Raw genomic sequence first — 27,124 nt, 5'->3', positions numbered from 1 at the left:
GACCAAATCAAAAGAGGCTTGTATTTCATTACTAGAAATTGGATACATTGATCTGCATTGTTTTGACATTTGACACACATCACAAACTAAACTTTGACTTGGAATTCCCTTACATAAATCGGGAAACAACATAGCTAAAGAAGAAAAGGACAAGTGACCTAGCCTAGCATGCCACAAGTGCAGCCTAGCTCTTGACTCCACACTTTCTGGACTAGTAGTAGCAGAAGCTTGCAGTGTTGAGCTGACATCCGCATCAAAATAGTAGAGGCCCTCATACTCACGACCACTCCCAATCGTTCTCCTCGTCAATCTGTCCTAGAAGACACTGTGAGAGGGAAAAAAAGTTATACTACAGTTCAAATTTCTTGTAAGCTTTGAAACAGACAACAGATTTGATGTAAGACTAGGAACATGTAAGACTGATTTAAGAGAGATCCTTGCTTAGGTCAACCACTCCCTTTCCCGAGATGGTGGAGAGTGACCCATCAGCTACTCTCATCTTATCCTGGCCAGACAACAAATGATATGAGGAGAATAACGAGGACATGTGTGTCATATGGTCAGTGGCCCCTGAGCCAATCGCCCAAGAGCTAGAATTAATGGAACTAGTTGCACTAAATGCAGAGGCTGTACCTGATTTGACAAGAGAGGTGGAAGCTAAAGGATTGTTCTTCAGACGGGCTAATGCCCGACTGAGAACCTCTACCTCACTAGCTGTAAATCCCAAGGTACTTGGTCCAACAAAATCAGCAACCTGCTTTGTGGTGGAGGAAGACACTGGCTGAGTACTCTGTGAGATGTCACTACTGCTGTTGGTGGCAAGATTCCCACTTGTCCTTTCTGAGAGCAGCTGGCTTCAGATGAGGGTACAATACCCAACATTTCTCCTTTGTGTGTTTCTCACCACCACAATGGGTACACTTGAGGGTCTTCTTGTCTGAAAATCTGTTTCCCTTAGTGGAGACTAAGGCTGAATGTTCTCCAGATAGTTTTGTTGCTTGTGTCTGGAAATCAACTTGCATCTCCTTTCTCCTTTCTCCTTACTTCTTCATTCCTCACTAGGTAGTAAACATGATGAATTTCAGGTAATTCGTCTCTCCCTAGAATCTGTGACCTTACACCTTCATATATAGGGTCTAAGCCTGCCAGGAACTTGAAGGCTCTGCCCTCCTCAATCTGCTTGTCATGCCTCTCCTTATCCCTTGCATTTTCCCAATCCAAAATCAAGTGATGGTCAAGCTCTTCCTAGAGGCCTTCCAGTGTTGCAAAGTATGTTGCCACAGACATGTCTCCTTGCCTTAGGGCTGCAATGTCTTGGTTCAGCCTGTAGATTCTGGCATTGTTCTTCTTTTGGCCATATGTCTTAGATACTTTCTCCCAGATTTTTGCGGCTGTAGGGAAGTGATGAACAGTTCTGGCCACTCGAGGAGTCATGGAGGCCAGCAACCAAGACATGACTGTGGCATTTTCCTTGCGCCACACAGTGTATTCAGGGCTGCTGATTTCTGGTTCCTTTTTTTCTCCATCCAAATAGCCTGTGAGGTCACGAGAGGTAATGAACAGTCTTGCTGAGACTGACCACTCTCTAAAGTTATACTCATCCAATAGCACACTTGTAATCTGCAAGCTATGCAGATTAGGGTTCTCCAGGTTTGAGGACCTTGTAACAGATCTGTTATCTCTAGAAGAAACTTCACCAGATAGTGATGACATCCTAACTTCGGTCAAAGAGTTTGTTCACAGTGCGGTAGGTGGTTCTAGTTAGGGCTGGCCGAAGTGGTCACAGAGTTCACAGTGCTGGTAGCACACCGGATAGGTTTCACTTCAGAGTTCACAGTGCTGATAACACACTGGATAGGCTTCACTTAGACTCAACCAGTTCGGGTACAGTAGCAAATGAAGGTCTGTAACTGAACCAGTTCACAGAGCTGAAGTAGTGCTGATACCAGAAGAAGGGCTGATAACCGACCTGGAAATGATCTGTAACTGAAGTCGCCACAGTTCTGTAAAGGTCTTGCTGATGCACCGAAGCTGCAACTGTAGAGGAGGCTATGCCTTAAACACTGTTCTGCACAAATCTGGCTGGAGCACCAAAGCTGCAACTGTAGAGGAAGCCCCCCCCCCCCTTTCGGCTAGTGCTAGGACTGCTGGAATCAGTCCTCAACTAGGTCTGTCTTGTACAGACCTCTCTTAGTAGCCAAATAGCTACTACTTGCTAAAAAAAACTAGTAGGACATCTACTTCTGGGTCTTACTTCCCTTGAGTCCTACAACCAAGAGAAACCCTAGGTTCGAACTTGCTGAGTTCCCTTACACTCCTAGGTCTTCACTGCAGCAACCCAGAAAGAAAGGAGAAGATAAAAGAAGGCAGCAAGAGAAGATAGTACACCGGTTGAAACCAGGAAGGAGCTAATTCTCTGATACCATGTAAACTAAGAAGCTGAACTCGAAGTAGTAAAGAAGAGGATGAACTTCTTAGATGCAGAGAATGTCGAACTATGTTAGCAGTCGACAAGGCCTTTATTTAAATACAAGTGAAGTACAAAGTACAATAAAATTACTGGTATACCCCTGATTAGTAATGGGACAACCAGAATACTTAAAACATAAACAGGATTAGGCCAGGCCCATTAGCAAAGGCCCAGTTACAAGATAAAATTAACATAAGAATGGGATAATAGGAGACCCTATCAGCCAAACACACTCTAGCATTCTAACACACCTCAAGTCCAAACAAAGAGGAAAACCAATCCCAAACTGAAGAGGAAAAGGGCAGGAGATTAATAAGTGAAAACAAGTCTCACCCTCAACTTTACAGAGAGAAAACCAGTGGGGGATAATGACTAATGAAGTCTTTTTCTCTGGAGAAAATTACAGGTATTAATTCTTTCTAGGTACACTTCCTAGCAAAAACCATCAACTCTAGGTGGAACAGTCTACTCCAAACCTCTTTAACTGGAAAAGTAATCCTAGGCTATCACTCGGTTGTTTTAAGGACCTAAAAAAAGAGGCACATGTGAAGGATCTAGAAAGAGGTGTCCAAACTCAACTATCCCTTTCTAGAGGATTCAAGACCATTTTCTTGAGACTTTAGAGAAGAGGCAAAATAGTACTTATTCCGACTCACAAAGATCTCCTCTAAAACCCAAGTCCCAATCAAGTCTATCCCTAGAGTTGGAATGAGTCAAGAAAGAGGAAATATGTTCACCCCTACGGTTTGACAAGGCAAATAAGGTTGGGAGTTGCTCCTTTAGGGTTGAATTACCCAATCAAACATGTTTCCAAAATTTAACACAGTTCCCAATGCTAGGATTATACTTGATAAAAGGCAGAAAAGATGGCATAATGTCATGAATGGATTTCCAAGGAGAAACTCTTGTTGCCCTATTCTACACTCCAGAGTCCCAGCCTTCAGCCACAAGTCCATGAATGCTAATGATTACATTTGCCCACAGTTTATCCCTATCATTTGGCAATCTCCACAACCATTTTTCCAACAAGGGTATGTTCTTTTCCTGAATATTCCCAATACTTAAAGCCACCATATTCCTTCTACTAACCACCTCTCAACTAACCCTGTGATCCTTTTTCTCCTCTCTCAGTTCCCATAGGAAGTCCCTCATCAACTTTTCTAGTCTTTTGCTGACCCCTTGTGGAATCCTAAACGCCGACATAAAATAGACGAGAAGATTGGCCAAAGTGGACTTAATCAATGCAATCCTTCCACCCAAAGATAAATAATTGCTTTTCCAAGAAGCCAATTTCTTAGTAAACCTTTCTACCACTATATTCCAAAAGTTGTTATTTCTTGGACCATCCCCCAAAGGTAAGCCTAAGTAATTCATAGGCCACAGAGAAACCACACATCCTAAAACTTATGCCCCTTCTATTATTTCTCTCTCATCCAGATCAATCCTGCAATGCAAAAAATAATTAACATTCTACAACCTTTTGGGGCTTAGTTACTGTTTTGAATTCCAGTTATATCAATAACTTGAAACAAGTTTCATATATTTGTAAATGAAGAGAGAGAGAGAGAGAGAGGACTAATTTGTGTTTACATTCAATTATATGAATGTGAACAAAATCATGGTATCAATACATCCACAAGCATATTAAAGGAATAACTCATGCACATATCTGTGCATAGGTAAAATTTATGCAAATAAATGACTACAACCTTTTGGGGCTTAGTTACTGTTTTGAGTTACAGTCATATCAAATTATCAATAACTTGAAACAAGTTTCATATATTGGTAAATGAAGAGAGAGAGAGAGGACTAATTTGTGTTTACACAATTATATGAATGAGAACAAAATCATGGTATCAATACATCCACAAGCATATTAAAGGAATAACTCATGCACATATCTGTGCATAGGTAAAACTTATGCAAATAAATGACACAATAGAACTGAAACTGTACAACATGCTAATGATGCACTCCTAAATATATTCCTTCAGGGATTGGCTTGTTTGCACAAGTTTGTTAATGTACACCTGTATGCAAATTAATATCAATGCCAACAAATTTGACTTTCTCATACACATTAACACATAAAAAGGATCATGCAAGAATTCAATAAAACAACTAGTTTTCTTGTTCTTGTCACAGTGTCTCCAATTCAGAAGTTCTGAAAACAACTATAGTTGATGTTGAAGCCTATGAATTTGAAGTGCTTCTATGACAAAGTGCTTACCAACTTCATATTCCAATGCTTGCAGAATCATTTCAACCTAGCCAAAAATAACACAGTTGAGAGCTTATGTACTTTATTTAGAATGAATGACACATTGAATTTAGAAGAGGCTTTAAATTCCACATAGTATAAATCAAATTTCCATGATGAATAGGTGACTAAAACATGTAAAGGTGTGGAGTCAATAGAAAGCCATATAGTCCAGTTCCAATAGCAGCAACATTACATCAGGAAGCAATAACAAGTTGCACATTGTTAAAATACAGTTTTTGTTCTGGGGCTATTTTAGTCTTTCCCCTTTATTTTAACTCTGTTTTTTGTCTCTGTTCTGAAGTCTCAGTTTACAGGTGTAATATTGTAATTCTCCTTTTCATTATGAATTAAACATATAGGGGCGGTAGCTCTCTCTCATTTGATAGAGACTGTTTGCCCTATTATCTTCGTCTCCCTCTTCTCTTCTTCTTCTTCTCCATCAGTTCTCATTCTAGAATCATACCAGAAGGTTTCCCCTTATTTGTTTAACTAAATACAGGCCAATTAACATGGTATCAGAGCCTGGTTGATTGAGTTTCCTGACTGCATCAGTAAGGGATGCCTGGAACTGGTTCGGCTGAGGTTTTCTACTAATAAGAGAAGAAAGGAAGGGGAAGGACCTAAAAGGACTGATTGCCCAGAAGGTTAGGAGGCTTCCATGCCCTCAAGTTGCACCATTGGTTGATTGTTTGATGGTGTTTTAGACTCCCTCTATTCGGCAGTTCAAAGAGCAACCATGAATGTTAAGTTCGGTTGGTTGATTTTTTGTGTTTGGTGTGTTTTTTTTTTATCAATAACACATTTCATTAATTATCACAATAAATTACAGAGAGGATGGTGTTTGGTGGGTTGTTTTCTGTGAACCGTGAGGTTGGTTGACTCGTAGAAGTTTTTGTTCTGATGTTCCAGGTTTAGGGGTTGCGGCCATGCTGTTGAAGTTTCTGAACCTGTAGTTAAGTTTTTTGAGTGCCATTGTTGAGTCTGAAAGGTGTTCGCCTTGGGAGAGTGTTGCAGAAATAACTGATGGCAGATTTTGGCAATGAAACCAACAACCTGATTTCATGGCTGCACAGATGACATCAGTCAAATGCAATGGTACCAACTATGTACCATGGGCGAAGTCGGTTGAGGTAAATTTGACTGGCAGAGGAAAGTTAAAATATAGTAAAGAAAATAGACCAGACCCAGGAACTGCAGGGTATAATGATTGGATCTAGGAGAATGCATAGATTATGACGTCTTTAGAACAATATGGAACCTCATATCAGTGTGAACCTGATGTTCTTTGATACTGCGAAAGAAATTTGGGAACATGCTAAGCAGTTGTATTCAGGACAAGACAATGTAAATAGAATCTATCAATTGTATCAGGAATGTTTTCAACTACAACAAGGTGATATACCTACACTATCAGAAGTTTTTTCCAGAGTAAGAAGGGTTACTAGTCCACATATAGATAGTTCTCCAATATTAGAGAAGTCTGCCCTAGCTGCAACGGAAGGTGGTAGAGGTGGGTCACGTGGCAGAAGCAGTTATCCCAGAGGTGGTAACCATGGTGTGAGAGGTCATAGTAGTGGTAGAGATGGGAATTTTAGAGGTCGTGGTGTTGATGTTGGTGGTTGAGGTATGATCAAAAGCTATTGTGGACGGGAAGGACATATTGTGAACTTCTTATGATCTACATGGCCCACCATCTACTTGGGCTAATCATGTTGTTGTAGAAGGAGATAGTGGTACCACTGGCAATGACCCTACTACTGTTTTAGGCACTGGGAAGGAGAAGGAAATGGTTTCTATCACCATGAAGAGTATGAAAAACTTCGTTTGTCTTCCTTTTCTTCATCTGGTAATACTGCAACTCTTGCGAAGCTAGGTACATGTCTCGTTTCCTCTACTAAATCATTGGTTATTGATTATGGGGCCTCAGATCACATGATTGGGTCCTCAGACTTATTTGCATCGTTATCCCCTCCCTCTACCACCCAATCGGTTACCTTGGCTAATGGTACTACCTCTCTTATTTTTGGTACCGGTGGCATTACTTTGCATTCTGATTTCTCTTTGTTGTCGGTTCTGATTACTTTGCTTTCTGATTTCTCTTTGTTGTCGGTTCTATATGTTCCTAAGTTTCCCCTTAGTTTATGTCTATTAGTAAGTTAACAAAATCTTTCAATTGCTCCGTCTCACTCTTTCCATCTTATTGTATTTTCTAGGATCTCAAGATGGGGAAGACGATTAGTGGCGGGCATGAAGCTAGAGGATTGTATAATCTAGATGGCGGTGGATCACAGACAGCTCTTCATTCTTCCATTACATTGTTGCAATAGCACTGTCGGATGGGTCATCCCTCTCTTCCAGCTCTCAATAGTTTTGTTCCAAATGTTGTGTTTGTTCATGAGTTACAATGTGAAGTTTGTCAGCTTAGTAAACATCATCGCATCTCTTTTGTTCCAAGGGAATCTGCTAGAGTCTCGAGCCTTTTGAACTTGTTCATTTAGATGTTTGGGGTCCTTGTCTAGTTGAGTCTTACAATGGTTTTAAATATTTTTTTCCTTTGTTGATGATTTTTCAAGGATGACTTGGATTTATTTAATGAAATCTAAGTGTTTAATATCTTTCTCTCCTTTTATGCTGAAATTAAGAATCATCTTGGCATCTCCATTAAATTTTTTCGATCTGACAATGCAAAAGAATATTTCCAACGCTCGTTTCGTATGTTCTTTGAGTTTCATGGCATAATACATCAATTGTCCTGCTCCTTTACTCCACCACAAAATGGTGTAGCTGAGCGGAAAAATAGACATTTACTTGACATTGCTCAGGTACTTTTGATTCAAATGCCAGTTCCAAAAAAATATTGGAGTGATGTTGTTCTTACTTCTTTCTTTCTCATTAATCATATGCCATATTCGGTGTTACGTGGTTCCCCTCCCTTCTCTACTGTCTTTCCTTCTCAATCATCGCTTCCTTTACCTCCGCGTGTCTTTGGGTGTGTTTGTTTTGTTCATCATCTAGGTCCAGGTTTAGATAAGTTAGATGCTTGTTCCCTTAAATGTGTCTTTTTGGGGGTACTCTTGGACCCAAAAAAGGGTATAAGTGCTATAGTCCTTCTCTTCTTCGCTCCTTTTCCCTTCCTTATGTGACCTTTGAAAATGTCTCTTTCTTCTCATCAACAGAGTCTACTTCTCTTGATTTAATCATACTTGGGACATTACTTCTCTTCCTCCAGGGAAGAAAGCAATTGGTTGTCAGTGGGTTTACAATGTTAAGCATCTTGCAAATGGTAGTGTGGAGAGATATAAAGCACGCTTAGTAGCCAAATAGTACACACAGACCTATGGGGTTTATTACACTAATACTTTTTCACATGTAGCTAAAATGGGTTCAGTTAGTGTACTTTTTTCTCTAGTTGCACATTTTGATAGGCTGTTGTTTCAATTGGATATTAAGAATGCACTTCTCCACTATGACCAAGAAGAGGAGGTGTATATGGAGCAACCTCCAGGTTATGTTGCTAGAGGGAGGAAGGAAAGGTGTTCCAGTTGAAGAAAGCAATTTGTGGGTTGAAGCAATCTCTGAGGGCCTGGTTTGGGAGATTTATGACACAGTGTAGGGTTGACCATTCAGTGTTCAATAGAGATACTACCTCTGGAAAGATTGTGTTGGCAGTTTATGTTGATGACATTATTATTACAATAGGAAGTGATGAGCATGGCATTGAAAAGCTCAAATAGTTCTCACAAAGCCTATTCCAAACTAAGGACTTGGGGCACTTGAAATATTTTTCGGCTCACTCGCTTTGGTCGCTTGCCTCTATTTCGACAAGCCCCCCCCCCCCCTTTCAACTAGTGCTATGCATCTTCATTTTTCTTAATATAAAAAAAAATTATTAAAAATAAAGAAAATGAGATTTTTCTTCCTCTTCTTCCTCCTCATCCCCCCTCCTCTTAAGGAGGCTTACACCTCCTTGTGTTCGGGAGGCTTACGCCTCTTATGTTCTGAACTATGCCTCATGCCTCTAGGTAGTGAAACACCTCGCATCATGCCTCCACGTTTTAACACATTGTTATAGAAAGATAGTGGTGGAAGGTGACTCAAAGCTAATTATCTCATGGGCAAATTGTAGCAGACATATCTCGTGGAATGGCTAAATTCAAATGGGTGAGGACATAAATGCTGAATTCAAATGGGTAAGGACTGCAAATGGGATGGCTGATGTCCTTGTTAGGCAAGGAGTTTTGAGGCAGCAACTGTTTTGGGCTTCTACGTAATTTTTGGTTGTGTTGTTGGGTTTACAGTCCTGTCAACTGACTGTATTAATTTCATCTATCTTTTAATTTAATAAATTTATTTGTTTTGCTGATAAAAAAAATCTCAATTGTCCATAAGATAGGGCCATAGGGGAACCTCTTGATAGATCACATACTACCTCAGGTCAGTATAACCTTGTATTTGAATTTTTCCCAAGTGATATTATCTGTCCAAAGTTTCAACTTTTCAACTTAAGAACTGCACACAAAAGGGGCTTAATTTAAACACTGCAGCAAAGGCTTCTAAACTGAAAAGTGTCCAGTAAATTTAAGGTTAAGAGGGGAAGAAGCAGGGTCCTTTAGGAACCAAACCATGTTTCCATGTGGAAGATAGACCTTTTAGCAAGCTCATGCTCATATATATTTCTGAACAATCTGAAACCTCTGATGACTAATTAGATCACATTGGGATAAGAGCTTATATTTATTTCTGAACGGTCTTTATCTAAAGTCTGCATAAACTATCATGTTGAAGTTGTTGATGGGAGTAGCTATTGCAGTTCCTTCTATTTAAACATGGGTTTGAGGGATATTAGCGTCATTGTGAAAGTTTCAAAATGTTAACAGAGTAAAGGAAACACTTATGTGCACCACTAACAAATAATAAGTGGTTAGTCAATCACTTATTAATCAGAATGAACCTTTAGATATAAGTGGGCCTTTCAGGGGTGTCACCAGATGCAATAACGGGGAATGACAACATTTCTGATAATTCATCAAACATTTTCTTCTCAGATTCAACACAATTAGTTTCACCATCTAAAGAAATAGATCAAGAAAAAAATTGATTATAGCAATCTAGAGTTCTGCCTTTTGGCCCTGGAGATTCCTCTTCTATGACCCAGCAGATATAAGGTATAAATCCTTGCATGCCAACAATTGCATTCACATATTTTGCAGGTAGATAAAGTAATAAAGGGAGAATGACAACACAGATGATAATCTAAAATACAAATGTCCAACCCCCACCCTTCCCCCCACCACAACCTCCCGCCCACCCACCCACACACTAACAAGGATTTCCTGGGCAAAGAATTAGCATGATCATCATTTATTATCAAAGATTTTTTTTCTGAGATTCAACACAATTATTTTGACCATCTAAAGAAATAGATCAAGACCAAATTGCTTATAGTAATCTAGAATTCTGCTTTTTGACCCTGGAGACTTCTAGGACCAAGCAGATGTAAGGTATCAATCCTCGCATGCCAACAATTGCATCCACATATTATGTAGGAAAGCTCAAGTATTAACATCATATATTCTCAGAAAAAAAAAAAAAACTCTTTACTCCATACTAAAATTCATAGTCTCATACATTCAAGAAAATACATACTTTATCAAAATCCTTAACAAGATTAGCCTCTATAGAGGAATTGTTTTCATACTCTGCCCAAAGTTCTTTTATCTCCTCAGCTGCACATATTCCAATTATTGTAAGTACTGTTTCCCTGAGTAAAAACAAGCTTGTAATTAAGTTAAGCCAAGAAAATAGCATCAAATACCCCTTAATCCTCCGCCGAGTACTTCACACATTTCATCTAATGCTTCTTGCTCGCGCCTACTCTTCTCTGCTTTTGGCACACCATCTGCAGGTGTTATATCTCCAACAATTGCTAGCAAAACCAAGTAAGAATTTTCAATCACCAAAAGTAGGAAAAGTTGTATGCGTACTTGTAAGTAAAAGATTATATTGGGTGAAAAAGATCAAAAGATGAAATTGAAGTTGTAAAATGTAATCAAATAAGTTTATGCTTTTAAAATGATAATTACTTTCACTTTTTGATGAATAACTCAACTTTTATTAAAATAATGAATGCAATATAAGAACCACCCGCCTAGGCTAGCACAGCCTTCTCTTCCCACTTTTGGCATCACTTTACCCCCCCCCCCAAGATCATTACATATTCCCAGGAACACCCCATCTCTATTTACACCTTGCCTTGCCATTGCATCTTTTCATTGAAAATAAAGACATTCTTCCAATAAAACCATACTTCCCTCCTCTTAGATCAATTCCTCTTCCCAAGCTTAGGTCTTCCCTGTCTTTCACATCTCTCTGTTTTCTGTTAAATGTACAAAGTGCTGACTATTCAGCAGCTGCAGGCTACTATACAGAATTTGAGTGGAAAATGGCATGTAGAATAGAACCTATTGCTCTCACTTTTCTTTCTCCGCAATCTTACAACATTTTCACTCCATATTATATTCTTTCCCTTTTGTGTAGATGACCAGGTACACAGACACTAAAGAAAATAGAGAATGTCAGACTATCAAGACAAATAACAATTTGAACAGTTTAGCAAATTAGCAAGGCAGTAAAGCACCTCGCCTGGTGTTAAACCCACAGTATACACACAACAACGAATTCATAAACAAGAACACAACGCAAATGTTAAATCCAAGTTCACAAATGCATTTGAGTTATATGCCAAAGAGTTTCTGAAAAACATAATTGGTACATGTATGACAAGAATATGCAGTGACATTTAAATATCAAAATTAAGCACAAATTACATTATTAAGCAGAGAAGGTAGTGACAGTCTGACAGAATAAGAACCTGTTGACTTAATTGGCAAAACTTATATAAACATTGTTTGATCAGTTACTCAAATATTTTGAGTATCAATATTGAGCATGAATAGTACTAAGAAAGAAAACAATAAGAAAAAGAAACAGATTCAGAGTTAAACTACCTTCTGCAATGTCATGCACAATTGCTATCTTAATACACCTGTTAGAAAGAGAAGAAAAACTAAAAACTTAAATAAGCCCCTGAACTTGGAAAGTAAACCAAAGAGCAACAGAAAAAGGTACAACACTAAAAAATTATGATACAATCATTCAAATAGTTGACATTCAATTTTATCTCTTGGACAGAAAGTTTATGTTTTTGTCTCCTGGTGGTAAGGGTGCTTGGAAGTTGCATCGCCACATCAGGGAGGCTGGATAGTTGCCAGCTAGACTGAATACTCAGTTCCTCTGGATCCTAACATCAGACTGCACATGGAAAACAGTTTATTTTTTATTTAAGTAAGCTTGGCATAGATATTATTTCTCTTTCTATGATTTATTTGCTTTCATTTATTCATGTCTTAATGTATCCTATTTATCCTAGTGTTCCATGTGTATCTTCAAAATCTAGACTGTCCCTCAATGGTTAATAGTGGCACTACATTTTTGGTTTGCCTAACATAGAATAGGCAAACACAGTTTCAGGGTCCCTTTGGTTTGCAGTCAGGATCGGAATTGGAATGGGAATCAGAATCACCTAATTCCCAACGCCTGTTTGGTTCAGACAGGAATTGGAGTCAGATTCCAATTATTGCTGTTTGGTTCATTTGGAGTCGAAATCGGAATCAACTGAAAATTTTCATTGTATTAGTTATTAATATTTTCTTATTATTGTTTTATTATTTTATTATTGCTTTATTGTTTTTGTTATATTATTATTTTATTAGTAGTTTGTTATTACTATTTTATTATTATCTTATTATTACTTTAATAATATTTTATTAATATTAGGGTTTAGAGGTTTTTTGTCAGCACTTAGGAGTTATTTACTTCTTGACAGACTCTAGAGTGGGATCCCATTCCCAAGAGGGAGCCTGGAATGACCATTCCCCATATGGGGGAATCCCATTCCACCAAGAATGAGAATTGGAATCCCATTGTGACCAAACAAACGATTGGAATCAGAATGGGCAGTTCTGATTCCAATTCCAGGCACCTAATCCAGGGAACCAAATGAACCCTCAAATTTCTTTCTAAGTGCCTTAAAGGGAATTAACAATCAAACAAGGGAAACTAATAGCAATGTCATGGTCTATTATAAATTGAATTAGAAATAAAGTAACCTACCAAGATATACAATCCCAAGGCTGAAGTTCTAATTCATGTTATTCTTTATATCTCATGGATCATTTAAATTCTACTAGAAGCTTAAATGCTTATGGATTTAAATGAAATGTTTTTATTCGATATTACAACTAAGACAGTATATAAATCCTAACATTAGAGGATTTACAACCTTCATCAAGGCCATCTTCACTTTTCTAGCCCTTTGTACCAGAATTTACAAAGTAATGGAAGCATAACTGCAGCTTCTATTATATCCCATTAATTTGCACAATTGTCTTTTTTTCCCTTTCCTCCAATTGTTCTGTATGATCTTCTAGTACCAAGTTAACTGAGCAGAACTTGTACCCAAATCAATGAAACAAGAGTGGTTTAACAAAATTCTATATTACAATGTAAAAAACAACAAAGATATTAGAAAATTTATGTAGAAATTTATTGATGCTGTTGCTAAATTTAACCTTTCCCTGTTCACACCAGGAAGGTCACCAGCAATCAAAGCCATTAGTGCCATGCGATACATGTGATCAGCAATAGATTCAGCACCCTTAATTCCATGGTTGATCCATCCTTTCCTTTTTGTTGTCTGAAGAAAAAAAAAAGTAAAGGAAAAAAGGTTGGAGAAATCCCAATATTAAAACAAAAAGGTTCCTGTACAATAAGTCGTCTTCAAAAAATCACCACATTCTTATGTTTAGAAGAAAAATATTGACACCATATCAAGATGAATAAAAAATAATAAATAGACCCCAGGTATCTTAAAGTATCTTTCATGGCATGGATAGCAGCCTTGAGCAAATGTCTAATGAGGGATAAGCTGATAGCAAGGGGAATGGGCATCCCTACATCAGCATGTTATCTTTGCAAGTCTTTTTTCTATGAAATAGGATTTTATTAATATCAAGAAAATCAAGCATTACAAGCAGCCCTTGGAAAGGCATGAGCTGTGACCTCCAAACTGAAAACACAAATCACAAATGAAGAAACAAATCACAATTGGGCCAAATACAACTTATCCCTATTTGCCCCTTGCTTGGCTAGTAACCAAACATAGTATTAGCCGATCTCCCCACCCATTGTAATCTCAAATTCATGTTTCTTGTTAACCACTTGAATTTCTTGATTTCATCCCTGTAGCACCAAAAGATAGACTCCAAATCCTTTAACCATCCCACCACCACAACCTTAGAATCACCTTCAATCACCAAATTCTCCACTCTTAGCTCATTTGCAATCTGGGCTCCTTGTAAGTTAGCAAGTAATTCAGCCCTTATTGAGTCTCCTACTCCCACAGGACCTGAGAATAAGGCCATAACAACATCATCCTTATTTCTAAAAGCCCCTCCAATTCCAGAGTGACCTGGGTTGCTTTGACTACTCCCATCAAAGTTCAGCTTCAAGTGCCGTTCTAGGGACAGTGCAGGGGAGGGGGAGTTCCACAGGCAACAAGGAAGGAGGTGGTGGTGGAAAGCTCAGGAGAATCAGGGGAGGTGAGGGAGGGAACAGTGTACGGGCAGCATTAATGGCAGGGGTGCTCCATTGGTTCCTCTGTTGACACATGGAGGTAGGCAGAAAGAAGCAAATAAACACGTTACAGAGGAACTTTTCAATTTTCAAACCCATCAAGCAGGTGGTGAGATTCAGGTGGACCCTGCAGTATTGAAAAATGTGGTCCGAAAAACTATTTTGGATACAATTGGTGGGATACAATTATGAACTTTTTTAAGAATCTCCCTATAGCCCCAAATAACAGTATCCAGATCCAACAACCAACCCACTACCACCTTAGAGTATCCCTCCACTATCAAATTTTCAACTCCAAGTTGGTTGGCAATTTGTAATCCTTGTACAACTAGTAACTCAGCCCTTGTAGAGTCTCCAAATCCCAGTGGACCTGAAAATAATAAGAGAATGTTGCTGTCCTAATCCCTCAAGATCCCTCCTACACCCGAAGGCCCTAGATTGCCTTGACCACTCCCATCAAAGTTCAACTTTACAACACCCTCCTAAGGGGATATCCACCTTGCTTGTATTTTATTCTTTTTGGAGGAAGTGGAAGCCACTGTTGTCCAACTCCTTCAAAGATCATCACAAGAATAGTCCAGGAAAAGATCTGAACTTTTTAGCCAAAGGATTGCCCTTGTCAATATACACTCCTTGACTTCAACCAAGCTTCTTTCCTTTTCTTGGAATATTCTAACATTTCTTTCCTCCCAAATAGTCTACAAAAGAGATTCTCTGATACATTACTGCATTGGTTTCTCTCTTTTAGTTGGCCACCCAAAAGTAGGCGGATCAAATTGCAAATTTGCTTCAAAATGGCAAGTTCCACCTGCACCCGAACAACATAAAAACCTATTTCAAATGTCTACAACAAAAGAGCAAAGAATTAGTAGATGGTATCAGTCCTCATTCTACACTTTACAGAGTACACCAGTTTGGGGACGGACACAAATAAGGTCTCTTCTTTTGCAGGTTATCCAAAGTATTATCTTACCATGAAAAACTTCCCAACAGAAGACAACTATTTTGGGGGGAATAGGCCTTGACCAAATTTCTTTAACTAGGAACAGCAAAGGGAGGAGTAGAGCATAGGGACTTAACGAAGGAGGCTCAAGTAAAGGAGCCACTCGAGGTCGAAGTCCAAATTCTACTGTCAGGTTTAAGAGGGTCCAGACAAACAGAACCCAGTAGAAGTAAAAGTTTATAGACACAAACAGATTCAACCCAAAATCCCAATTTAAAGGCAACAGGAGGACCAAGGGAGAGAGGAACTGAGAAATAGGCTCCCTTTTTTTGAAAAGAAAATAACTTTATTCAAAGGAAAAGGGGCACATGAGAAGATGTACACAGAAACTACTAACTCAAAGAGTTATACAGGGAGAAAACTATCACTAAAATGGTAATCCCTGTGAACACCAGCCTTTGCTAGACCGTCAGCTAGAGTTTAACTTCCTAGGGACCCAACACAACTGTGTGTTCAAGGTGGAAAGAATGTCTCTTGCTTCAGCCAAGTAGTGAACTAGAGTCCAGGGGCCTCTGTCAGGATGAGCTAACCACTTGATAGTGTTTGTTGTATCTCCTTTGATGGTGATATTCAAATAACCCAAATCTCTTGCAATCCTGATACCAGTTAATGCTGCCATGACTTCAGTCTTTGTTGAAGAGGCTATCCCAATTAATGTTACCATCTCTTCTTCTGAAAACACCTTGAATTCCTGCTTCACCTGGATTTCCGATGGCACTTCCATCAAAATACAAGGTTATCTCCCCTTCCTCAGCAGTTCTGAAGATGCAGGGGGTGGTGAAAGACATGTTTGGAATTTATGAAGTTTGTTGAATTCCTTTGGAGATCAAAGATGGAGACTCCTTTAAAGTACTCTGAAATGGAAGTCCAAAGGAAACATCTATGAGATATGATGGAAATGAGTTCCTCATGATTTCTTGTTCTACTGTTGAACACATGATTATTTCTCTCTTCCCATGTGCTCCAAAGAATAGCATGAGCTGCTGATTACCACAACGTCTTCCCTCTTTCACTTAAGCCTCTTCATGTCCATTGTCTTAGACAATCTGCCACATGCTCTAGGAAGGCTCAACTGTAATCAAATAGGGTGAGGAAGAAGTTCCAAAATTTCTTGGTTTCCTCATAGTGAAACAGTATGTCGTTGGATGATTCCCCAGCTTTTAAACAGAAGCAGGAGACATGTGGGGAGAAATAAGATCTTCCAAGGTTCTTTTTCTGGAGAAGGTCATAAGTATTAATCCTCTCCAAACTAGCTCCCACACACCAAAAAAAAAAACAAAAACAAAAACAAAAACAAACAAACAAACAAACAAACAAGCAAACAAAAAACAAACAAACTCTGGATGGGGTATGGGAGCACCAAATTCTCTTGAAGGGGAACTGTTTTGATGTCTGTTTTTCCTCTATTAGAGCCTCGAAGCAAGACTTGGTTGAAAAGTTACCTGACGGGTGAAGGGTCCAAACTTGAAGGTCAGGGGTATTTGGGGAGAGGTACACTTCTCTAAGGGTGTGCAGAAATCTAGTAACTTCACTAAGTTCTAAGTCCCTTATCGGTCTTCTAAGGTTTAGGTTCCAGTTAAATTGAGTAAGGGATGAGGACAAAACATGGGATTCATGGTTAAGGTAAGGTTGAAAAGGCGAGGAAAGGAATTGACCAATGTGGAGTCACCCCACCAAACATCAGTCCAGAACTTAATGGTTGGATACCCACCCAAAGTTGGTATCTTTCATATCTGATACAAAATATGAAAAAATGATAAGTTGAGATTATACCTTTCTAAAAGTTGGTATCTTTGACCTGGTCCAAGTGAATATTGTTATCCCAACTGTTAGAATGCTTCCCGTACTTGCTAGTGATGACATCAATCCAAAGAGCATTTGGTTCCCGAGGGAATCTCCACAACCATTTGCTGAGAAGAGTTGTGTTTCTTTCTTTCAATGGTTGGATACCCACCCAAACACCTTCCCAAAAAAGAATAGAAGTGCCAAAGCAGACATCATACCTTACAAGCCCAAGGAATTTAGGTAGGATGCCAAAAAATCGCCTTCCAAAGTGTTGTAACACCCGTCAAGATACCCCAGCATCCCAACCATTTTCAAAACAGCCATGGATACTAGCCACCAGGTTCTTCTCTTCCCCTAGCTCCCACAGAAAATCCCTCATTAGTTTTTCTATCCTCTTAGCTTCCCTAGAAGGTATTCTAAAGACTGGTAGAAAATAAATAGGCAGGTTGGCATGTAGCAAGTGTGGCCCTAATTAAAGTTACTCTACCCCTAAGAGAAATACAATTCTTTCTCCAGGCCGTCAGTCTCTTTTCAAACTTTTCCACCAATGGGTTCCAAAACCGACTCTCCTTCAGATTAGCACCTAGAGAGAGTCCCAAGTATGTCAAGGGCCACTCAGAAATGGTGCACTCTAAGCAGGCAGCTATAGGCTCCAAATTCCAAAACTTCTCAATTTTACTTTCAAGTTAAAGGCACTTTCAAAAAGAATTATAAGATTCTTCAAATTCCTTACCCTCGACAAATTACATCCCTCACAAAAATATTATAATATCATTTGTAAACTAGAGGTGAGTTACTGAGACTCTATTTCTTCCTATTCTCCACCCTCTTATTGATTATGCCCTATATGCTTCTGATAAAAGTCTACTAAGCACATCAGCAACCAGTGTGAATAAGAAAGGGGAGAACGGATCACCTTGTCTTAGGCTTCTATAGGCTGGGAAGAAATCATTTACTACCCCATTAACTAAAACTGAATAATAGCAATATGTGAGACATCTATCCATCCAATTACACCATCGATTCCCAAAACCACACTTCTGAAGCACTACTAATAAGAAACTTCAATCCACCAAATCATAGGCCTTTTCAAGATCCAATTTGCATATGAAACCTTGATTCGATCTTCTCATCTCCTTCACACATTCATTTGTTATTAAGATCTAATCAATTATCTTTCTACCATGAACAAATATTGCTTCCCTTATTTCCCCCATCTCAAACTTTCTTTTGAGCGACTTCTTATTCTCATCGGACAATTTTGGCCACTCTAACCCTTCTACCCAGATTCTTAGGTTTAAGGGCCTTATAAAAATAGATTTAAAAGTGCTCCACAAAGGCCCTCACAATATCATCCTGTTGAGTTAAGGACACCCCATCAACCTCCAACTTAGAAATCAGACTATTCCTCCTCCTACCGTTGGCCATTGCATGAAAAATTTAGTGTTCCTATCTCCCTCTTTCACCCACTTATGCCTAGACTTTGGCCTCCAGCTGACTTCCTCTTTGTATAAGATGTCTTTTAACTGCTTCCTGAGTTCCCACCTTTCTTGCTTGTGTCTCACTTCAAATTACCCCCTCTTTGGCATCCAACTCCTCAATTTGATTGATCACTACCTGTTTTCTCTCTTCAATCTCCTTCAACTTCCAATGAAATTTCATACCCTCCCAATTAGCCATCGGGTTATTGTCATTCCACCAATTTTTGACCAACTCAATACATCCAGGGTGAGACAGACACATGTTCTCAAATCTAAAAGGTGTGGGCCCTCTAGTGCCAAGATCCTCTCTCACCAAGGTAATAGGCCAATGATTTGATGTTACCCTAGGCAATGTTCTAGAATTAACAGCCCCCCAATGCTCCTCCCAATTTGTTGTGAATAAGAACCTATCCAACTTAGAGCATATAGGGTTCTCCTGAAGATTGGACCAAGTGAACAGACTATGCAGAAAAGGAACCTCTTTCAACTCAAAGCTATTGATAAAGCTGTTAAATCTTCTCATGCTAGTATTGTTGCCTCTCCTAACACTATTGGTCTCCTCTGTGAATCTGGTGACATTGAAATTTCCTCCTAAACACCATGGGCCTTCCTAGAGTCCTCTAATGTCTCCCAATTCCTCCCAAAACTCGCTTCTTTCTCTGTAACCAGTTGGACCGTACACATTGGTTAGTACCCACTCAAACATGTCTACCCTGTGTATGAACTTAATAGATACAGTGAACTTCCCAATCAGCTTTTCCACTCCCTCCAAAACCTCTTCTTTCCACAATGTTACTAATCCTCCCGACCTTCCCCAAGAAGGACAAATAACACAGTTAATGCCCCTTACCCTCCACAAAGATCTAGCCCATCTCCTATCAAACTCCATCATCTTAGACTCCTGAATCAACACTACATCCGGATCCTCTCTTTTTATTACTTCTTTTATTAAAGGCCTTTTCCTAACTCCTCCCAACCCCCTAACATTCCAACTAAGAATCTTCATCTCCACTTACTATTTACCCCTTACCGATCCCTTTGTCAATTAACCCCTCTTCTTCTACCCTTCCTCTCACTGAACTCCTTATCTTCTTCTACATCTCGCCTTAGCCTTTCTGATTCACTCAGCTTCCTCTTTCTTGGTTTGCTTTCTACCTTTATTTTCTTTGGAAAGTCTTGACTAGTCCAAATCAGCCAGCTCCACTCTACTAGCTAGAGGTCTCCTCAAGATAGATTTGAAGTGAGCTACAAAGCAATTGGCAATTTCCTCTTGAGAATCAAATTCCACTCCATCCACCTCGAGTTTAGTCACTAAGTTTCTCCTCCTCCCATTAGATACTTCTTAGAAGAATTTATTGTTTCCATCACCTTCCTTGATCTGCTTATACCTAGATTTCTGCCTCTAAGAGATTTCTTCTCACAAAAGGACCTCTTTTAATTACTTCTTTAATCTCCATCCTAATTCTCTTTCCTATGCATTCATGATTCTTTGAGATTCCTTCACATCTGGTTCATCTATTTGGGTCATCAAAGTGACTTTCATTTCCTGTATTCTCCCAAATTGGTTCCTATTCCACTCTCATAATTTTGCTCTTAATCTTTTTAAACTTCTTATGGAATCTGGCCCCTTTCCACTTCACCCCCCTCATCTCTTCACTCCACCATTCCTCAACCTTTTTAACAAAAACCAAGTGTGTCAACCACATATTTTCAAATCCAAACGGTTTTGGTCCACAACTAAAAGGTTTCTACCTTAGCTCAATAGGACAATGGTCAAAAGTAACTCTAGGCAAAGCTTTTGCTATCAAACCCTCCAATGACTTTCCCATCTTTCATTAAGAGAAATTTATTGAGCAAGTTAGGTATTCCTAGAAGTTGGACCAAGTAAAGTGAGCTTGCAATAGGGGAAGCTCCTTTAGCTCACTACTATTGATGAAAGCATTAAACTTCCTTACGCTGGTTGGGGATTATTTGACTCATTAGTAAAACGGATTACATTGAAATCCCCACCCAAACACCATGGGCCCTCCCATAGCCCTTGGTCTTCCCAAAACTCATTCCTCTCTTTGTAATTGCTTGGTCCATACACATTAGTTAACACCCAATTGAAACCATCCTCCACCAATCTAAACTTCAAAGACACCAAAATATTTCCTATTAATTCCTTCACTACCTCTACAAGATCCTCTCTCCAGAAAGTAACAATACTCCTTGAAGCACCCCCCCCCCAAGAAGGTGCAAAAGACCCATATTATTCCTCTTGACTTCCAAACACTTCTAGTCCATCTTCTATCAAGTTCAACTAATTGGTCTCTTGCAACATCACAATGTCAAGCCTTTCTCTTTTAACAAGATCCTTAATTATCCTTCTCTTTCTTGCACTCCCCAATTCCCTCACATTCCAACTAATGATTTTCATAGGAACAAAAAATTTGAAAACCCACCTAGCATTCCAGGCCCCTACTTAGAAGCCCTTCTTCTCTACCCTCTTCCGATAAATTCAATATCGCCTATGTTCGAGATCAATCTCTCTACCTCTATTCTTTTTTCCCTTTTTTTTCAGTTGTTTCCTACCCCCGATTTGCCTAGACACTCTCTAAAGTCTTTTAATTTCTCGATCTTTTCTGGATTTTCCTCCAAGGATTCTTCTTTGTGCTTGTACTCCTCAAGGAGGGAAGAAATTTTTCCTCATATCCTCTCTAATTCCTCCTCCTACAACTTCTTTAATAGTAACTCTCCCCCCTCATTTTCACAACCCTTAGCCACACTCTCAACTTCCTCTCCTTAAAACCTCATATTTGCCCGTGCTCTCTCCAAGGTCTATTTCTATGTCAAGCTTTCCTGGATTTCCCTCAACTAGTTCCTCTCTCTACTTGTATTGTAAAGAGCTTCCAATCTGGGCAGAAGCTAAGGTATGAACTAAAGAACCTGATGATGAAGATAGACCGGAATTTTCATCTGGTTTAGGTTGTCCCTCCCTCACGTGAGTTTTTAAGTTATCATGTGCCTTTGTCCCTGATTGGCCTTCTAACCTCAGCCCATTTACCACATTAGCAAATGGGCCCAAGGTTCAAAATATCAATACAAGCTGATACGCCGGTTGGGGCGTATCGGCCTATATCGAGGTCTTTTTTTAGTTTTTTTTTTTTCAAACTGGTTCAGAGAGGTCAGTTTAAGGCCCATCTACCCCTTGAACCAGGTCAGACTCCGAAACACCCACTATAGGGGCATATTGGGAGGCCACCGATACGATACATATCGGTCGATACGGCCCAATACGTATTGATATTTTGAACCTTGGATGGGCTAAATGATGATGAAGATAGACCGGAATTTTCATCTGGTTTAGGTTGTCCCTCCCTCACGTGAGTTTTTAAGTTATCATGTGCCTTTGTCCCTGATTGGCCTTCTAACCTCAGCCCATTTACCACATTAGCAAATGGGCCCAAGGTTCAAAATATCAATACAAGCTGATACGCCGGTTGGGGCGTATCGGCCTATATCGAGGTCTTTTTTTAGTTTTTTTTTTCAAACTGGTTCAGAGAGGTCAGTTTAAGGCCCATCTACCCCTTGAACCAGGTTAGACTCCGAAACACCCACTATAGGGGCATATTGGGAGGCCACCGATACGATACATATCGGCCCAATACGTATTGATATTTTGAACCTTGGATGGGCTAAATGAGGTTGGGTCAAATAAAGCCTCATGCATGTTTGATTTTTCCTCCCAAATTCGTGGGCTCACTCGACTCTACAGGCCTACAATTACCAACCTGGTCTCACACGTGACTGTTTAAGTTAGTCCCCCTTCTGGTTTGATCCACTGGTTCACCTTTCTTTAAAATCACTTCCACCAGCCTAGTCTCATTATGCTTTACCTTTGAACTTGAACATATTGCGCTATTTGAGTCCCTTCTTTTGGTGCCACCCATCACCACCTGGGCATAGGTCCAGATAGGCTCTAGTCCATTTGCTTGGTCTTCACGTCTTTGACTAGCCAAACTGCCCAACTCTTTTGAAAGAACTAAAGCTTGCTTGTCCATTTTTGTAATATTTCTGTCCAACCACTAATTTTCCAATCCCAAACTTCCATGTAGCACCTATGCCTCCACCTGCTCATCTCCTTCTTGTCAACCCTCCTTCCACATTGCAGCTTCCAATGGAGGAAGCCAACCACACCGGGATAAACAGTCCATCCACACAAAAGGTCACCTTCCTGGGAATCCCCTCTAGTTTTACTCCGCTCAAGAGAAGGGCTGTTGAACGAAGATCTCCCCAAAATTCACCATCAAGGTGGGCACCACATAAAACTGCAATGAATGCTGCTACCTCATGTTTCCAAAGATGAAAAGTCAACTGAAACACCTGAACCACCACTCCATCTTCAGCTGAGAATGATTTGAGTTAGAGGAGGGAGTCCACTTAAACACATCAAAGGACCCCCAAGCTTCTTAAAATCTCATAGAAGCAGCTTCCACCAAATTTTCAAGGGGATCGAGCATTGCTTTAAGATTGCCAAAAGGAGTTAATATGAAGGTGCTTCTTACCTCAATTTACACTGCAGAAGATCAGCAACTCTCATCCAATCTGAGACTTGTTTCTCAGCTTCAACTACTAGCATTCTTTCCCAATGTTCTCTCCCGAGATTAATGCTCACAGTGGGAATGGTTGTGCTGTGAGCCAAGGCAATAGATTCATGCTTTAAACCCATAGGCTCAAAGGGAGCTTTATCTACTCCCACTTGTGAGATCTCACATTTTTCTGCCTTCCAGCATAAGAAGTCCCTGAAAACCTACAGCTACCCTTTTCCATCCTTGGCTATTTCTTCCTTCAGGAAAACACACCATTTGCTTCTTACCTTTGGCAAAGAACTCTAAGAGAGTGATGTTGGAACCTTAAACATTCCTTCAACACTCCAGTACATAACTTCTTCCTGTTATTGTAGTCCTTGCCTTCCAGCTTAGTTTCTTTCCTTCGTCTGCAGCCTCAGCCATAAAGGCTTTGAGCCATTCAACCATCTCTCTTCTTTCCACCAATATAATTGTCGTCTCCCTTACCTTCAAGCTAGGTTGTCCCGTGATTTTCAACTCCTCAAACAGAAATTCCTTGGCCTCCACTTTCAGAACATTCCTCCACCTTGAGGTCGCCATGAAGCCTTCTTCCATCTCACACTCAACTTTTTTCACATCAACAGCATCAGTTACTCTCTCTCCCATAGGTTTCTAGCATTTGTTTTTGCAGACTCATACATTTTCTATCATATGGTTTCTCCAAATCAATGAAAACCATATGAAGATCTCTCTTCTTCTCTCTAAACTTTTCTATCAATTGTCCTAATAAATGGATTCCATGGTTAATCTCCCTGGCATAAACCCAATTTGATCTACTAATATTATTTTTTTTCAATTTCTGATATACTTGTTTCATGTCAAACTTAAGATCAATTATTCTTTAACAAACTTTAGATCAATCATTTATTTTGGGCTGTATTGTAATTTTGCTGTTTGTATTTGGGAGAGTTTAGAGAGTTTATCTCTCCCCTTATCCCCTTTGTACACTTTCTTTATTATTATAATAAATCAGTTTCTTTTATTCATAAAAAAAGTTTCACACTGTGCCTCATGAGCTTAATTCCTCAATAATTATTACAACTTTGTGCGTTGCCCTTGTTTTTAAATATAGACATCATAATGCACTTTCTCCATTCACCTAGAATCTTCTTTGTTTTCATTATCTTATTAAATAGTTTAATTAGCTATAATAAACCTATCTACCCCATATCTTTCCACACTTCTATTGGAATACCATCAGGTCCTAACACATTTGCCTTCTTAATTTTGTTTAGTGCCTCCTTCACTCCAACAATACTAGTTTTATGAAGGCAATATGTTACTTTTTAGTACTATTAGAGTTACTAATCCCTCCTCCACTAGCACCCACTGCATATTCTTCATTTAATTTTTCAAAAACGTTTTCCATCTTTCCTTAATTCTAATCTTTTATCAAGACCCTTTAATCTTCCCCTTTAATGCATCTAACATGGTTTAAATGCCTACCTTTTCTTCTTCTCATTTTTTCCAATTTATAAATTCTGTTCTCTCCCTCTTTGGTGTTGAATTTATGAAATAGCTAATCATATGCCTTAATTTTAGCTTCGCTCATTTTCTTTTTAAACAGCATTTCTTATGGTTTTATATTTTCCAAGTTTTCTGCATTTTTAGTCTTTTGTCATTTTTTATAGCATTCTCATTTTACTTTGATTATATTTTGAAAAAGAAAAAAAAGAAAGTCCAGGATAAACTTAGAAAAACTATTCCGCTTCAGAAGAGGTCAACACCTAATCAATGATTCAAAAAAATAAAGGAAAGAAAAGAAAAGAAGAGGGAAAATCATTCGCTTCCTAATTATCAAAAAAACATCATTCACTTCCTAGGCTGTGAAATACGTACGCTCCATATATTGGTGTTTTCCCAAATATTCATTTGAAACTTCAGTAGTTGGAAGTGTGAAGGACCAAAAAATTCCAGAGTCTCTAAATTTTGATAAACTGCACCGACACAATTGTCCATGCTACGACCATAAAGAGAATGAAGAACACCAGCGGAAAAAGTCTAGCCACATTCGACACGTACATTGAAAAATTCGTCTACCACAACTAAGGACGGGGCATTTCTCAAACCAAACTAGTTAAATTCAAAAACTAATAAATAGAAGGTCCAAATCAAACAATGGAAAAGTAGTCATATAATCGGAAAAACCAATCCACCTCTCTAGTCTTTGGTAGTTTGGCGTACCTTAAGACGATGACACAATGTGAGAAAATCGATGGCCGAAGAAGCTGACGATACGCCCGAAGATTCAGCTTCGTTCTTCCCCAGATTCCCCAACCCGTTTGATCCAAACCCACCACCATTAGAAGGGACCGAAGAAATACTTGGACCTGAACCAGAATTTATTGCTTGGGATCGGACGGTGAGGATTCTCGGAGTTTCGTGGCAAAATCCATACTTTAATGAATGACGAGAAAGAAGCAGAGATGGAGAGCGAGCAAAAAGGCAGCGATGAAGAGAGGTTGAAGACGAAGATGAATACGACAAATGAGAGAGAGATGGATTTGCCGCCATTGTGGTCGCAAAAGATCCCAATTCCCAATCACAAATCTCAGACAATGAAATGCGAGACCAAGCTTTTCAAGTTCCCTCTCCTAAACATTTTTCATTTCGTTCTCTCTCTCGTGTCTCGTATCGTCTCGTTGTGCCGCTCAAAAAAACCGCTTCGTCGCCTTGATATGCACGTGTCTAACAGACGATGTGTCACTTTGAGAATTTATTAAAACACCCTCGTTTAGGAATTCATATAAACATTTCGACGTCAACTTGAAATTCTGAATAGTGTTGACGGTTGAGTGGGTGAAGCAGTTAAAATACTGACGTTCTTGGATGGAAATCTAATTTTCTCTGAATTCAGAGAAATCCATGTTTATATATATAGCAATACAGTGCACGTCAGCATGCCTCTTCTTGTTTCTAAATTGTTTCTAATTCTTATTTATCTTCTAAATTATTTTTAACTCCTATTTATCTCTTAAACTATCTTTAATTTAGTAGAGAGATTCTCTTCTAAACTATCCCTAACTCCGGTTTATCCTCTCCCCCATTTTTTATATATATAGATCTAAAGAAAGTTCCAATTAAAAATTTTCAAAATTATTTAAATATTATAACAAAATTATATACTAAGTTTAAAATATTTATTCAAAACACAAAAATTAATTATAATAGATTTAATAATATTCATATTAATGAAAATTCTATATTTCTATAAAATTCATCATGAAATTATGTAGTAACAATATAAATTATAATTTTATGAATTGTTCAATTTAAATGTTATTCAAATAATAAGAATTTAACATTAAAAAATAAAACATTATTTAAGTATTTCAATAACTAAATATCCTAAATAAAAAAATATTCAAAATAGCTACATAATTATATAAAAATATTTAATATTATGTAATAACATTAAAATAATGAAAATTCAAATAATGAAAATTTTTAAATATTTTACATGTTATTTAAATATTTAACAAGAATAAATTTTAAATAGTTAAAATAAAAAATTTATGTAATAACTTTAAAAAATTTCCTAAAAGTAGAAAAATAATTATAATAGATTTCATAATATTCGTATAGATAATAATTAAATATTTTACAAAATTAATAACGAATTATGTAATAATAGTACTAATTATAATTTCATGGATTATTAAATTCAATAAATAATTAATATTTTAAAATTTTAAATAACTAAATAATATTGTAAATAACTAATTTCACTTATATCAATTAGTAATTATAGAAAATAGCATTCAAAAAAATTGATAATGTATATTCATTATATATTTATGTATAATAAAATTAATATTT

At 38.4% G+C, this 27,124-nt stretch overlaps 1 protein-coding gene across 1 annotated transcript in view; it reads right to left on the bottom strand.

Moving 5' to 3' along the window:
* Nucleotides 1-25,948, bottom strand: part of LOC104603098 (uncharacterized) — a 32,991-nt gene extending 7,043 nt beyond the window's left edge. The window contains exons 1-6 of the mRNA XM_088904527.1: nt 25,490-25,948; nt 13,364-13,488; nt 11,741-11,778; nt 10,549-10,659; nt 10,380-10,459; nt 4,701-4,737 (exon numbers count right to left, since the gene is read on the bottom strand). Coding sequence (XP_088760653.1) covers nt 4,701-4,737; nt 10,380-10,459; nt 10,549-10,659; nt 11,741-11,778; nt 13,364-13,488; nt 25,490-25,819 — 721 coding nt within the window. The 5' untranslated portion in view covers nt 25,820-25,948. The remainder of the gene's footprint in view (nt 1-4,700; nt 4,738-10,379; nt 10,460-10,548; nt 10,660-11,740; nt 11,779-13,363; nt 13,489-25,489) is intronic.
* Nucleotides 25,949-27,124: the final 1,176 nt, after the last annotated feature.

The sequence above is a fragment of the Nelumbo nucifera genome, chromosome 4, assembly GCF_055504915.1.
Source record: "Nelumbo nucifera cultivar China Antique chromosome 4, China Antique-T2T, whole genome shotgun sequence".
Taxonomy (NCBI): domain Eukaryota; kingdom Viridiplantae; phylum Streptophyta; class Magnoliopsida; order Proteales; family Nelumbonaceae; genus Nelumbo; species Nelumbo nucifera.
Note: the sequence above shows the minus strand (reverse complement) of the source record. Positions and strands in the feature narration are given on the sequence as shown.